The 16,003-nt window shown below is 45.9% G+C and overlaps 1 protein-coding gene across 3 annotated transcripts in view; it reads right to left on the reverse strand.

Moving 5' to 3' along the window:
* Positions 1 to 16,003, reverse strand: part of LOC116844506 (protein tramtrack, beta isoform-like) — a 69,678-nt gene that overhangs the window by 12,616 nt on the left and 41,059 nt on the right. Inside the window, exon 5 of one of the 3 annotated variants that reach the window (XM_032816145.1) lies at positions 11,610 to 15,873. The exons of the other annotated variants lie outside the window; for them this stretch is intronic. Coding sequence (XP_032672036.1) covers positions 15,581 to 15,873 — 293 coding nt within the window. The 3' untranslated portion in view covers positions 11,610 to 15,580. Of the gene's footprint in view, positions 1 to 11,609; positions 15,874 to 16,003 lie in introns of those variants that run through there. 3 annotated transcript variants of the gene reach the window in all.

Below are 16,003 nucleotides of genomic sequence, written 5' to 3' on the forward strand. Positions count from 1 at the left end.
TATATATATATATATATATATATATATATATATATATATATATATATATATATATATAGATATAGATATATAGTGCCGCGGCGGTGTCCCCATAAGTAACTGCACTGTCGGAAAGCTTTCGAACCTGCGAAACGCGGGTGACAACGGTGAAAGGAAAGAAAAGGCCGGAAATAAGAGTTCGAAACCGCAGTCCGGAAAGAAAGAAAGGCCGAGAGGAAAGGGATGGTGGGGGAGGAAGCGGGTCATACAGCTTGAGACCGACAATGTATGATCAGGAAAAAGAAGAAGAAGAAAGGGAGACGTGGGGAGGAGTACAAACGAACGACGCGCACACGTCGACGAGACGTTTTGCGCGCGATCTCTCTCGATCGGAATCGACCGCACGCACGCACGCACGTCCGGTGGTCGCGCGAGGGTAAAAAGTTCCCGTCCGAAGGAGCCGTTCGTAAGCTGCGCAATTTTCGCCCCGTTCTGTCGCCGCCTCTGTCTGTTCTTACGACGGGAACTCGTCGCGTTTGCCGATTAAATTTTCACAGACAAAGATCAATGCGATTATTTTTTGAACACCCTTCCCCCCGGCTCCACCCTCGGCGAAGAAAAGAAGACCGACCGAGTGAAATGACCCTGTGCGACCACACAGAGAGAACGACGGTGGCTCGTGCAACCGACGGCTATGCAAATTTGCCCGTGCGACGTGCGCCGAAAGAGGAGCGAGGCGCGACGTCTTCGGGGGAGCGGGGAAAAAGGAAGGACGCTGATCGCGGTTTGGTTCCTTCTTTTCTCGCACGCACGTGTCCACCCACTCACGCACTCATTCACTTTCTCGTTCTCCACCTGTTTTTCTCTTTCTATCTCTCTCTCTCTCTCTCTCTCTCCTCCGTCATCTCTCACTTCTCTCACACTTCTCTCTCACACTGGCTTACGTGTTCGCTTGTTTTCCCCTCTCTCTCTCTCTCTCTCTCTATGCGTTTACGACACACGGAAAATGCAACGAATAACGATTCTCTTTTCTTCTCGCCGTTCGTTCATAACGTCGAATCTACTTTTAGAGGCTCGTTTTTTTTCTATATTTACACGCGCCGTGTAAAATCACAACTTTCAGTCTGACAGTCGCGCCGATTCATTTTTAATTAATTTTATTTTATTTTTAGTTCTTTTCTTCCTTTTTTTTTTAATGACGAGTAGAACACGCTCAGTATTCTCGCGGGTAACCACTGATCCCCTATATTGTGTTACGATTTACAATTATTACAGTTTATTTATTCATCCCCCGAGAAAAATAACAAAATGTATATATATATATATATATATATATATATATATATATATGAAGATAGATATATATATATACATATATCGTGTGTGTATATACATATATATCATTAGTTTTATATAATCCATAATCTGTATATATTATTATATAAAGAGATAATTAATAATAGTACTTTTTTTATTTAGTTTAATAATGTACAAAAGGGACGTGGGGCTGTCGCTCGGTGGCAAAGAAAACAACGAAACGCCTAAAAACACGCTCCTTATCCCTATCAGCTAAGCCTAATCCCTAGGTAACACCTACGCCTATTTAACTACACTCATAATGTTCACTTGCACAGCCATAGTTTCTTTCTTCGCTCGTTTCGCATTCAATCCTCGTGAGAACGTCGTTCCTCGTTCGCCGGCAGCTCGGTTCACGCGACACGCCCGGCGATACGCGGATCGTACGCGTGCCTCGCCACTTCGGCGTAGCTGAGTAAAGTCGAGGCACTACCTCTTGGTGTGTATGCGCGCGGTTAATAGTCGAGCGAGAAAAAAGAAAGCACACGGCAGCGCCGCTCTTTAAACATTCGAAGCGGAACTCCGAGCGGGCGAGTCCGCGGAGAGCGATGCATTGGCGCGCGGCTCAGGTTGAAATTAACCGCGACAATCTGTCGCAATTGAACGTACAGACCTCGTCGAGGGTAACCACGACTGAAGGTCCCGAGACAAACGATAAAAGACGCGATAAGGGAAAGTTGCCTGAATCGCGCCTCGTCAATCGTATCTGATGTTTTTAAACGTTTATAACGCACGCACGAAATAGGATACAATCTGAAAATTTCATACCTCTCACTGCTCGTTTATTATTCATTTTTAGATGTCGTTCATACTCAGTAATAATAAAGAAATCGATGAAACGTGATTTTTAGGAGACCGATTTCAGAGTACGATTTTCGGCAACTCTTCTCTATTTCGCAAAGTGTAACCAAATGTTTCGTGGATTCGAGTCAAAGTCCTGAAGGAAGTGAGGACTCTAGAATTTAAAAAAAAAGAAAATAGAAATTCAAGATCAAATATTCGGTGTTGTCAGCCGCGTTCTACTCGACTCGGTAAAGCTCGATCCATCCCGACGGTTTTACTCTAGGGTGAATGCATTCTCGCATATCCGAATAATTGACGCCGCGAGCTCGCATCGCCGTCGAGTCATCGCATTCCGTGGATCGCACCGTCGAAATTTGATCGTTACCGAACGTTGTGCACAGACACACACACACGCGCGCGCGCGCGCGCGTACACACACACGCACACACACACACACATCCATCGGCCCGAGTGAACCGGCCGGCGCAAAACGAGGATTTCGAAAATTCAATAGAAACGTTATCCACTCGTTCACCTTATCCGCTCGTTCCCGCCACTGAAAAGTACCCGGAGAACGTAATTTATCCGTCGCGCGACAGCGCCACGCCCCCGCACTTTTACTATCGCAATATTGCACGATTTTTTTTTTTTCTTTAAATTCATCTCAATTTCAATAAGGTGTTAGCACCAATCTATTATATCACAATGTTCCACTCCACACCACGCAGTTGTAAATATATAAATACCTATATATAGTAATAATAGTAGTAATAGTGGTAGTAGTAGTAATAGTAGTAATAATAATAGTAGTGGTAGTTGTAATAGTAATAGTAGTAGTTGTAGTAGTAATTGTAATAGCAGTAGCAGTAGTGGTAATAATAATAGCATATCGTAATAATTTCCGTTTAATTAATAAAGGTTTCGATATAACAGCCAGGCGACCCGCGGCCGCCAAATCGGACGACTACGCGGGTCGATTCAATATTTTGTGAAACTGTGTGTGTCGAGTATTTCTCCCACTCTCCCCCTCTGTCTGTCTGTCTGTCTGCTGTCTTACATCCCCACCCCCTCCCCTGGCGTATGTTCTTCTCTTTCGACGTTTCGTACATGTCGGTATACGTACGGTATGTGTATGTGTGTGTATGCGTGGGTGTTTTTCATTTATTTCTTTTTCTACCTGAAGAGATATACACATAATAGGACACATGTGTCGGTGTGTGCGAGCTTCTACACGTGTAAGTATCGGGCGCCCTAAGAGAGATATAAATCACCAACCGGGAGATTTTTCCTTCCTTAAATCATTTACGATGAATTGTTCCCTACCTATGATTTATCCTAAGGATTAATTACACAGAGAGAGAATTTCGTACATCTAGAGTCTGAAATTTATCGGAGTCTCTCGCGTATTACGTTAGGTACATACATGAATGTGTATATATATGTATATATTTATTTATATATATATATGATAAAACGCGCGCGGATGGTCAATTGTCAAGAAGTTATTCGTCGATCTCTCTTGCAAAAATCTCAACGTTATCTCTCTCGAGCGACGAGAAATATTGCCAAGGGGCACACCCGTTGCTAGTGATATATATGTCGTATCGGGACACCCTGTGTGTACGAGGTTTCTCTCTTTCTCTCTCTCTCTCTCTCTCTCTCTCTCTCTCTCTGTGCATCCGTCTTTCTCGTAATATTTCGTCCGCTCCGATGCTCCGTCCGCAGAAAACGAACGTGGGAAGTTTCGGCGTATAGTTCGCGGGTAAAAAGAAATTCCGCGAGCGGCGTACAAAAGTCACGGGATTTAGAAAAAGAAGTCCTTTATAGAAATCTGTCTTGTTCGTTTTCCCGCGCGCGCGCGCGTCACGCCACTCCCAGGAAAATAAACTTTCCGCCAAAGGTTATTGCCTCGCGCGCTTCCATAACGCCGTTATCGTCGCGGCGAGCTTTCCCCGGGACCTTCCTCCTCGAGAATCACATGTCGATACTGCGAGAGACCGTGGCAGGACGTGGAAACGCCGGGCTTCCGAGGACCCGGCTGCTGGAAACGAAATACGACGTTGCGTCGCGTCGCGTCGCGTCGCCCCTCGTCAAGCAGCATCGACGGCGAATCCTTGCGTTCTCCAAACGCGGACAGTTACTTATTAACGAAGATTATATCGGGATCTCCTCTCCTTCCCCTCATATATGAAAGCGCGCGATATCCTGTCAGATTCTCGAGATCGGGGCGAAACGGCCGGCGACGAAAATAATTTAGAGCCGCGCGCGAGATCGGCGATGCGATCGACTCGAGGGAGCCGTTTTTGCTCTAAAATCAGCGACTACGTGTATCAGAATCCGGTTTAAGTTCGTCATCGGCCGGGGATCGCGCTTGAAATCTGTCATCGTGTCAGTAATCGTATTCCTCTTATTTTCCGCGGCGCATAGTTAACGCGAGCTGTCAGATTTTCTCGCCGCGACGAAAGACGCTTCGCGGCGCGTTCCCCCTGGGGGTGATTTTTAGCGTCGCGATTTATTTGGCTCTCGCAACACTTGGACGAAAGATTTGACGGGTCGTTTATATTGGATCGCGCCGCTCCGAGTTGGCTTTTTATCGGCGGATTCGTTTTACTCGGTACGCCGACGTTCCGACAGTACTTGTGCAGCTTCTATTGTTGCCCGATTCGTGGCGGCTGCTGCTGCTGCTGCTGCTACTGCCGTTGCTACGGCATCCTGGGTTCGCAGTTCTCCGTCGACTTTTCACGTTCGCGTCGCTCCACTTGCCGACGAGTTCGCTGCGAGTTTCGCTTTTTCGTCCCGCCTCCCCCCGCGGCGCGTTTTAATTTTCTAATGGCCTTTTGAGGCGATACGTGCCTCGCTACGTGTCGGCACGTTTGCCAATCTGAGCAAAAACAAGAGGTATCGTGTGACGTGCCAAAATTTCAACAAGCATTTTCCGCGCCCTTGCACTCTTTCGGGTCGCTTCACCTAACGTCTCCGCTGCGAAACATCTCCAAAGCGCGCGAGAGGACGTCAAGTGTACGGGATGAGTATCGAAAATTTTCGGATAGAAGTCACTAAGATGCCTGGACATTCTTGTTGTTTTGGCTTTTAAATGCGAATATTTAAACCTAAAACTATGAACATCAAAAAGTCACGTAAACCCTAAACATGGGTAAATTTTACTCAACACTTAGTTTCACTTGCTTATAATTTTCGTAAAAATGATCGCAATTCAATCCTCTTATTCTCCTCTTATTTCTCTTATTCTCTTATCTTATTCCTGCATTCCGATGCAGGAAACATCGAGAAATATAAATCTGTAAGTGTCTTTGCGAATCAGTGAAGCTGAAAAAGCTGATAACAAAGAAAAGGAACACATGTTTTTAAGGAAATACTTAATGTTGATCTGAGTGAATTTTACCCACGTTTGGAGTTCTGGAGTTCAATTTTCAGCGTAGAATATGTGCATATATTCCTTACACACTGGAAGCTTAAATAGTTCTATCTAGAGACCAAAACAATAGGAATATCTAAGCACCAACGTTATTAGCAGCAGGTCAATTTACCTTAAAAATTCAAGAACTCGCTGGTGGAGCGATCGCGACGCGCCAACTCGCGGCCCAAACTGCATCGCGATGTGACCGAATAATTACCATCCCGTGACGCGGAAAGTCCACACGCGCCGGCAAGTCTTCCCCGGGGGAGGTCTCGCGCTTAAATTTCGCACCGGGCGGTTTTTAACATTTGGTCCGTCGCGCCGCCACCCTGTGTCCGTCGTATATTCAAATTTCGTGCGGTGTGAAATGCAAAGTCGCGAAAGAGGGTTCCCCGGCCGTCGCGGACGCGGCAAAGGAGAGGCGCGGCCGGGAGGGGAACGGAGAGAGCGTCAGAAAGCAAATCGCGCGTCGGTACGATATAAAGCACCGCGAATAAATTAGTCCGCGAACACGCTCGCGCGATAATGCAACGTGGGACCGCGAGCGCGGCGAAGGTAATGAAAAACGGCGATGTAAAAACCGCCCCCCTTGCGTGTCACGTGTGTGTACGCACGCACACGTGCGTGTGCGTGTGTAGAGGAGCTATGTGCGGCGCACATAGAGGGGTGATGTCGCTGCGTTACGCCCGCACCGCATGAGGGAGGACGGCGATGCGGGTGGCGGAAAGTTCATTCATCTGGTTTCGACGCGCGGACAGAACAATCCGCGCCGATTACGTCTCCCAGTCGACGGCGACTTCATTCGCGGCAGTTTCCCCGATTTCGCGCGCGTCCGCCTCCACGACATCGGGGGGGTTGTTCTCGCACCAGTGTTTTTCAAACCGCATTTTCCGCAACTCTCTCTCTCTCCCTTTTCTTTCTCTCTTTCTCATTCTCACTCTTTCTCTCGGTCGTTCTCTCTTTCTTTCTCTTCCCCCCCCCCCTCTCTCTCTTTCTCTCATTCTTTCTTTTACTCGATCATCTCTCGCTCGCTCTCTCTTTCTCTCTTTCTGCGCGATACATTAAAACAAATTGGAAAGGTGCGAGCGGGAACAACGGTAAGCCGCGGCGGGTATCAAAGGAGTCAATCAGTCTGGAAAGTTAAAAGAACATTCCTCTCCGCTGAGAGGAAATGACTGTACGTGCGATCAATTCGCGATGCAGCAAAGGATATTACGCGATGTGCGAATCGATTCTTTTTTTTCCAAGAGGTTCGCTCTTCGAGAAACTTTGAAAAACGCTGGTCCACGATAGCATACGCGCCTTTCGCGATACGTTTACCACGTGCTTTCACGATGCTCTCTCTCTTCCTTCACTCTCTTTCTGGATAAGATCTGTTTGGGGCTGAAAAACGCTTTGGAGCGCGTGAAGAAAGATCGTGATTGGTCAGTAGTGCGCTTCCTCGAAGCGTTCGTAGCGTCAAATAGCTCCTGGCCTCTCGCTTCCGATCGAGACTATCTCTGCCCCAGCCGCGTCTGTCCAGCTATTTATCCGCGAACGTTTCAAATACGCAACATGCCAAACCTGCCACGCGTATGCACGTGCGTGCAATCGGCGAGCACTCCCGATCCGCTCGTGTACGGCGACTCGATCGATACGAACGCGAAAGTGCGCGCCGGATTTCTGCTCGGCCGTGTGCGCTCCCGCGATGAAACGTGGATTATGATGCACTCAGAGAGAAAGTACGGTGGTGGCAACTGTGCAAGTGACAACTATACGAGAGTTTTGCATGTAGAACTCGTGTGTACAATTTAATAAGCTATTTTGCGGCTTTTGCAACCGACCGAGAATTATCCCTGATCATTCAGTATCTCACTTTAGCTCTTAATTAGTTTTAGCCCCTAAATTGGTATACTTACGCTGTAAAAACTGATGTGTGGAATTTAACATTTCGTGTGTCCCAAATCATCCACTCTCATTTATGTGTAAATATAACACAAAACAAATGTAGTAAAAAGTAACATAATATATAAAAAATTAACACAAGAATTTAACACTCGAATATTGTCAGGAGTCACAATTTGTGTTAAATATGTATAATGTTAAATTAACTAAAATAAAACGATACTTTAACATTTGAGAAAGTATTAATCTACGATTTTGAAATGAAAATGTTAAATTGACATAATTTATGTCTGACATATTAAATGTGTTAATTTAACACAACCTGTGATTCAACGGTATTCAAGTGTTAAATTCTTGTATTAATTTTTATTATGCGTCTTATTTTTTAACATATTTGTTTTGTGTTAAATTTACATATAAATGAGAGTGGATTATTTCGGACACATGAAATGTGTTAAATTTAACACATCAGTTTTTACCGTGTATGTGTGTGTGTGTGTGTGTGTGGAGGGGGGAAAGTGTTTCGCGGCAAAATATTAAATTCCTTTCAATTTACTATTGTATTCTTTTTAACTCGTAGTAGAAGTGTGATATACTTTGTATTCTATTTCTCAAAATTCTTTAAAGAAAACAGCAATGAAGAGAAAACAAATCTAGACACGTTTATATTTAACAAGAAAACTCTAAAGGAAATCGCGCAATTGTCTTAAATCATTACTGAGAAGATTATTTAGGGTAGAGAATTGTACAATTCTCGGTAACTACCGAGCCTTACAATTGCAATGATCATCAAATAGTTTAGCAAACTATATATATAAATTTTCTATGCACAGAGCTTGTGTAGTTGTCACCATCATGTTTTTTTCGCAGAGTGCAACTGACAGCTGAGCCCGCTGGGACTCCTCGGCAGTGCGTTTTCGACATACCGAATATTTCTATCTAAAGGGAAATCAAATTAAAAAAACGCGTAGAGCTTCGAGGAGCGTGAATTTTATACTTCGAAAGTCTTGAAAATCTGAGAAAACTGAAGATTCGTAGGGATCGAACACGATTTCGCGCACGAAAGTCTCGAGATTTCCAGGAGCGCGTTGCCTTTCGGAAATTCTTGCTCCCGGCTCCCGTGAGACGCATCCCGCCGACGTCCTGTTCTTTCCCTCCCTCCCGCCCTTCCTCCTCGCCAGGGGCTTTTCACGGCGAGGATAATGACTTTTCGCGCGAGAAATTCGCGCTGTCGACGGTCTCATCGACGATCCCCCGCAGCGCTTTCGCGCGAAACGCTGCCTACGTGTAATGGATTGTCGCGTGCACGACGGCTGTCGGACGGCTTTGTACGTCCGCGGCCATTTGACAGTTTGCGTATACGGGCAATTCCGGAAATTGACAGTGGCGGCGGTCGACGGACGTTCAAACCGCGTATGTAAATAGCGAATAAGTGAAAAGTCACGCGCATCGAGCGTCGTGTGCAATAATAATCGTGCGCACGTATGCACACACACACCCACACACACACACACACACACACACACACATACACACGAGAGCGTACGTCACTGCAGCTTCGCGTAAATATCGGGCAATGTTGCGAAAATCAAGCGTTTGTTTCGCGCACACCGTATTGCACTCATGTTTCATGTGACACTCGCGGCCGGCGTATTGTAACAATTAACGATCAAATATCGCGGATAAACAATCATTTGCATTCGCAACGAGACTACGGCCGCGTCTCCGCGCAGGGACTGAGGGTTTCAGCACGAAGATTGCACAAAGCTTTGCGACAGAAACAATTGCAATGCTCGGGCATGTACCTAATCCTGGGCATTCTTACTGTTCTGGTCTTTAAACACGAGTATTTAAATTTTCAACATAAAATATATGTATACTATATACTGAATGTATACATACGTTCTATGTTGCGTTGAAATTGAAATACTCATACGTAAAGATCAAAGCAATACGGATATCCAGGATTAGGTACGTGTGTCCGGGAATTGGTACTTCTACTCTGCTTCTCGAATGACAACGCGGAAAAGAGAGCGGCGACGTAGAATCGCGATTGAACTCACGTTATACTGCCCGTTAAAACGCGATAGCGTAACGATTACGCAAGCCGTTTATTTTAATATCCAGCCGTAACACATTGCGTGACTTTCTCATCAATCTGTACAATTGCACGGTGTCTATCTGTGCGCACTATCTATCACTTGTGCCGTGACGTTTGACTATTTAAAAAATTAAAAACACCGATGCTTCAAGAGCAATTTCGCTCGCTCGCTCTCTCTCTCTCTCTCTCTCCCCTCTCCTCACTCTTTCGACGGCGTCTATTCACATATTGGCAAGAGTGACAAAAACGAAAGTTTCTCTGGGACGAAGCTTCTCTCTCGTCAGTCAGCCAACCAGCCGGCTGGCTGGCTGGCTGGTTTGCTGGCTAACGGCGGCGAACTGCATTCTAATGGCGACGCCGGCGAGAGGGGAGTTGACTTTCGCAATATTAGGATGAAAGATGAAAAGCAAACTGCGGCATTAAACTTTGTCGCGGTCAACCAATTAAGTAGAACCGCGCGTCCCGACTGCGGGCGACGGTAATTCCGCGCGGCGCACGGCGGAGCATCGATCCCGGCAGCCGCTCCTCGTTCGTCCGTTCGTTCGTTCCCTCATTCCCTCCTTTTCACGCCGTCTTTCTCGAGGAGAGCTCGCCCGCAATGCATCCCCTCGTCGTTCAGGGGTGCTGTGCAGCAACGACGACGGCGGCGACGGAGGCGGTGGTCGCCGGCTTGGGCTCTCCGCGGGAAAGAGAGAGAGAGAGAGAGAGAGAGAGAGAGAGAGAGAGAGAGAGGGGGAGAGAAAGAACAAGTCACGTGTGGAAGCGCGCACACACGCGGCCAAAATCCACGCCAGCCCGCGTCTGCAACCATCGCTCATCGTTTATCCGAGTTTGACGTATCGAGAGCATCGTGGAGGCACGCGGAAAAATATCGCGCTGACGTTTCCGCACAGGGGTTCTCACGCCTGCACGGCGCCTCGCGCGGCACTCTTCCCCGGAGACGCTCTTGCTCGAGGAACTTCGCGGATTGTGGCCTCTTCCCTCCTGGAGAAAACGTTCCTTCGACGTCAGAGTTCAAAAATTTCGATAATTGTTTTTCCTTTTTTATATTATCCAGTGCTCTTACAAAGGCTAAAAGTGATCTTCTGGGCAGTGATCTTGAGCTTAATTACAAAACACGGATACCTTTACATATGATTCGCGCGATTAATTGAAAAAACAATTTATATTAGCACGTTACTACGTTGATTATTTTAATGAAACGCCGACACACCGTGCGGAATATGAGGACCCCTGTTTCCGTGCAGACGGAATTGCCGGGAAATTCGGCACTGCTCGTAAAAGTCGCTTCCCTCTTGTTCCGCTCCAAACTCTTGCTTCTTCCGCGCTTCGATTCTCTCACACTCTTTCTCTCTCGTCTCTTTCACACACACATACACACACACATTCTCTTTCTCTCTATGCAGAAGAAGCGCGACTCGTCTCATGTTACTAATCCTTCTGGCTCTGACGAGGGAATTGTAATCGACTCCTTGGATTAACACAACGGTGGGTACATTGGGCTGACTTTCACCTTTCTAATAATAGAGAATTAGATTTCACGTGTTTCGAAAAAATTTCACCTGTCGGCTGACGTTTCCAGGCGAATCCTCCGCAGGGAATATCCGTGAATGTTCGCATCAGGAGAAACGTTCAAGAAACACTCTGTCAGAGCCAAAGAAGAGGTTAGTATCAATTCGTTCGCGGTCCAGCCGAGCACCGACGGATGCTCCAACATCGACGCGAACCGTTCGCACTGTCAAACACGTCGCGCGAGGAGATGACGAAGGAGAAGGAGAAAAAAAAGAACAAGAACTATAGAAGGAAAGTTGAGAAAAGCAAGGTGAAGAGAGAAAGAAGAGAAGTCGATCGGCGTGCGATCTCTCAGCCAAGGAGGTAGGCCTGCAAAGTGCATCTTGACACATTTTTCTCCCCGCCCTGTCAATAAATAATAATAATCTTGCGTGCGTCGCATATTGCAATATAATGTTTGCGTTGTATATATAAACACAGTGAATAACATATATATAAAATCATAAAACGATAAAACAAAATAAAATAAATTATCCAATATATTAATATATATACTTAATAAATCTGCGTAATATATTAATATTCTGGTTATTTATATATTATTATCATCATCATTATCATTATCATTAAATATAGGTATGCGTGTTCGGTGGCCTTAACTATGCAAAGTGCCCCTTCTTTTTTGCAAAAAAGAGAGAAGATCGACGGTAATATCATTTCATCACAATATTGCGGTTTGGCTCTTTGAATAGCTAGCGGATTCGGTGTATGCGTGTGTAGTCACGTGTGTATGTGCATACATGAGTGTGTCTGTCTGGCTATGTGTGTGCGTGTGTATTTCTTGTCCATGTACGTGTTTTTCTAAGCGACCCCCGCGACGTAGACGATTATTGTCGCGATTTGCCGCGTCTGCAACTCGCGAGAACGGCGCGTTGAAAGTGTCGACAGGCAGATCTTGTTCAATTTAGTGCGCCCGACGAAAGCCCGGTCGGGCTTTCGCGGCAGAAAAACCGAAAGAGGGAGACAGCTTTGTACCAAAGGGCTCGCTCACGCTTTTATTTCTATTATCAACGTTACAGTGCGCGAAGTGTCTCGGGTCGACTCGATCCTTCCTCCATCCGCTTCAGCTCCAATTTCGCGGATTGGCAAACCGTTTCGGTTACGAGGCATTCCGCCTCGTCTGCAGAATGTTAAACGCTACGTCGGGGGTCGCGCTACGCGCTTCCGTATCAGGCAGGAAGGCTTTCCCTCTCTATCTGCCACTGTCGTGTGTCACGAGCCTACCTGCGAGAGGTGGCTCTCCTCTCTTCAATTCGTGTGCATGTGTGTTGTACAGATGTATGAGTGTGTATATATATACATACGTACATATATATATATATATATATATATATATATATATACATATATATATATATATATACATATATATATATATATATATATATATATATATACATATATATATACATATATATATATATATATATATATATATATACATATATGTATACACACCGCTCGAAATCATGAAGGGGGCAGATCATCTCCACGAACGGTTCTGGAACGATCAGAAATACTATCTGCCGCGTGGACGCGTTCAGGAAGTCGAATTTAGACACTGCGGAAGGACATGGTTAAGCACGTACGGACGTATTTCAGAAGACGATTTCCGCTGCCCCCTCGTCTCGAGCGATGCGCGTTTGTCCGTGTTCTTAAAAAAAAAAAGAAAAAAAAAACGAAAAAGGAAATGAAAACAAAAAAAAAGAAAGAAACCCTCTATCGTAATAAACGTAAATTTCATGATGTGCGGAGGAAAAACCAACCAACAAACGAAGTAAGAAAGTAGAACGAACAGATTGCACCCCCAACCAATTAAATATCAATGTGCAAAAACGACGATGCAAGTATCGTGAGACCATCCCTTGGATAAAATTGCTCTTTATATAAACGCAACTATCTCTCTCCAACCGATGCATAAGATATTATTTAGCGGGTAGGTAAGGTTATATAAAGTATAAAATATAGTACTATATAAATCATCCAATACAATAAAACCTTATTTGTTGCCTACGCACTTAAGTCCCGAATCGTGGAATGTCTCCGTGATTTCCACTATATTTCGCGTCGCGTCGCGCGCTCGCGCGCCCTCATCAATTACACGCGCGGCGCGCAATCATACGATCATTTAATTATCATAGACTTTAGGTGTTAATTAACAAGTAACGTACGTTTTATAGTCAAAGTTCATATTAGGACTGTAAAGGACCGCGTCACGCCGTATTCATATCGAAAGACTGCTTCCTCTCCTTTCACCCTCTCCCTCCCTCCCTTTCTCTTTCTCTCTTTCTTTATCTCTCTTTCGCGAACGTACGGCTTGGACAGAAATTTCGTTGTTGCTCGATTCGCGTTGCATGTTTTACTTGCGCGTACGTGTTTCCTGCTGCTGCTGCGTGCGTGTCTGTTCTGTGTGTGTGTTTATCTATGCACGTGTCGCGAATACGTGAAGCGTACGCCTCTCTCTTCCGCCAACGCTTCGTGAGAGTGCGTGCGCGCGTGTGTGTGTGTGGGGATGGATATACTCGTCGTTTGTGATGTTTATGTGTGTGTGTGTGTGTGTGTGTATGTCTCACGCGTAAAGTGACTCCGGGACACGTACGTGCGTAAGTGTGCACGCGTATGCAATATTGCTACTGATTTCCCGAAGGCTGTTTAAATATATTACGATTACAATCTAATATGAAGTCCAACTATAAACTCTTCAACAACTATACGACTCACCCTGCGTATCGAATGAATTACTCCCAGCGACTCAGCTTTAATTAATATATTATAATTAATTAATTAATTAATTCTCAATGATTCATTAATATTCTTTCCGGCTGCCACCTCGCCATCTCGGCCGGGCGGCAGCAACATCTACGGGAGGAAATTGGCACCACGTTTGCTCCCCTTTTATATGTATTTATAATATGTATATATATATATATGTATATATATATATATATATATTTAATTATGTAATTAAACCGCGCGCGCGTGCACACACGCTAACCGTGCGAGACGCGCTTCGTAGTCGCGCGAATTTTCCCCCGAGCACTTTCTACTTAAAAGTATCGTCGATCGGCGCAGCGCTCGTTCTCTCACCACGAAAAAAATAAAGCTGCCCGGTCTTTGGACATCGTCGCGGCGCGGACGCGGTCGTGCGCGATGCGTGGCGGACAAGTCGGCGAGAATTTCGCGACTCTCTCTCGGTGACGAGAAAGGTAACGAATATAAACGAAGCGTCGCGACGCTCCGCGTGAGAGAGACGGAGGAACGACGACGACGACGACGACGACGACGATCTGCTGTACGATCGCCAGAGTCCCTGTGTGCGTATGTGTCTATTAGAATTCCTCTCGCGAGACAGAGGCTCCGCTAAAGCGACCCGCGCTAAAAATACAAATCGTGTCTCGGATCGATCGATCGACTGATGGGACGAACAAACGATCAGCGACGTGGCTCAGCCTCGTGCGTCCGCGAGACTTGCGAGGATCCGGCGCGGACGAAAGTGAGGAGGACAAGGTGCTTTGTCGCGCGACTCATTCGGTCGAACCACCGGCTCAACGTTCCCCAGAGAAGAGCTAGACGTCCCCGTCGTCGTCGCGCTTCCCACACAAGCTACTTTCGTCCGGCGAGACCAAAATCAGACTAAATCTCGTCGCGCAGTCTCTCGGCTCGACGAGAAGGATTCTTGCTGTTCTCATCTTTTCTGTTATCTAACTCTCTTTCTCCCCCCCCTCCATCTTCTCTCTCTCTCTCTCTCTCTCTCGCCAAACGTCATCGTCGTCGTCGGCCTTGCATGATCCCAATCGCGCCCTGCGACTCCGCTCTTCGCGCTCGCGCACGCCCGCGTGACCTCGGTGACCCCTAATAATAGCTTAGAACAGCCCTCACAGCTTCGACGTTAGCTACAACAAAGCCCACTCCCAAGTCACCGCACGCTAAACTGTACACATCGCACGTATGTATATTAATCTTTTTCTGCTTAAATTCACTCGCTTTCTCCTGCTCTCTTCTCCTGTTCTTTTCTTCTTTTTTTTTTTTTTGCTATTTTCGCGATTTTCGTCTGTTTTAAAAAAGACCCCTATAGGAGAATTTCTCGATCCCTTAAGCGTAGAAACTACAAAAGATTTGGTGTTCGAGAAAGAAGAAAGCCGAGAGAGGCCGGCCCTTTTCCCCCCATGGCCGTGGCGGCGTACAGGGCCGTATTTATCGCCGCAGTTTCACGCGGAATACTCCCCTGCGGCCGCGGCCACCCCCCCTGCGCTCTCAGTGTTTATATTATTATAATTCTTGGGGCGCGTACGTTATATGTATATATATATTATGTTTGTAATATGTATATATATGTATATTCATATTTAAATATATATTTAGATATATATATTAAATATACATATTAAATATATATTTAAATATATATTAAATATATATATATCTCTCTTTCTCTCTCACACACATGGGCATTTCTTTTTACTGCGTTCTTTTCTCATCCGGCGTCTTTAGGATAGCGTGTTCATGGCGTCGTTGCTCGTCGAGAGTGCCAACGAGCCCGCCATGAAATCGTTTAGATCGATCTTTCTTGCTTCGGGGTGTTTGAATTTAAAGTGCGTGCGCAGGTTGTCGCTACGTGTGTACGTGGCACGACAGAGAGGACACTCAAACCTGCCGGGGAAGTGGACGTGGTAGTGGTTCCTGATGTGCGTCACGACCTTGCCGCACAGCTTGCACCTGTGAAGGTTGCAGCCGCCTGGCACCCGGTCAAAGGTCAGCCGCATGTGCCAGGCTTTTGAACCTGCAACATCAACACAAGACAAGTCACTTTCAACTGTTGGTCTCCCAACATGAACTACGCGGGCGAGCCGCCCGCGTCGTCGGCGGCTCGTTTGTTCGTTCGTTTTTTTTTTTTTTTTTTTTTTTTTTTT

This window comes from Odontomachus brunneus, unplaced genomic scaffold, assembly GCF_010583005.1.
Source record: "Odontomachus brunneus isolate Ranch 3 - 2012 unplaced genomic scaffold, Obru_v1 Obru_scaffold_003, whole genome shotgun sequence".
Classification (NCBI taxonomy): domain Eukaryota; kingdom Metazoa; phylum Arthropoda; class Insecta; order Hymenoptera; family Formicidae; genus Odontomachus; species Odontomachus brunneus.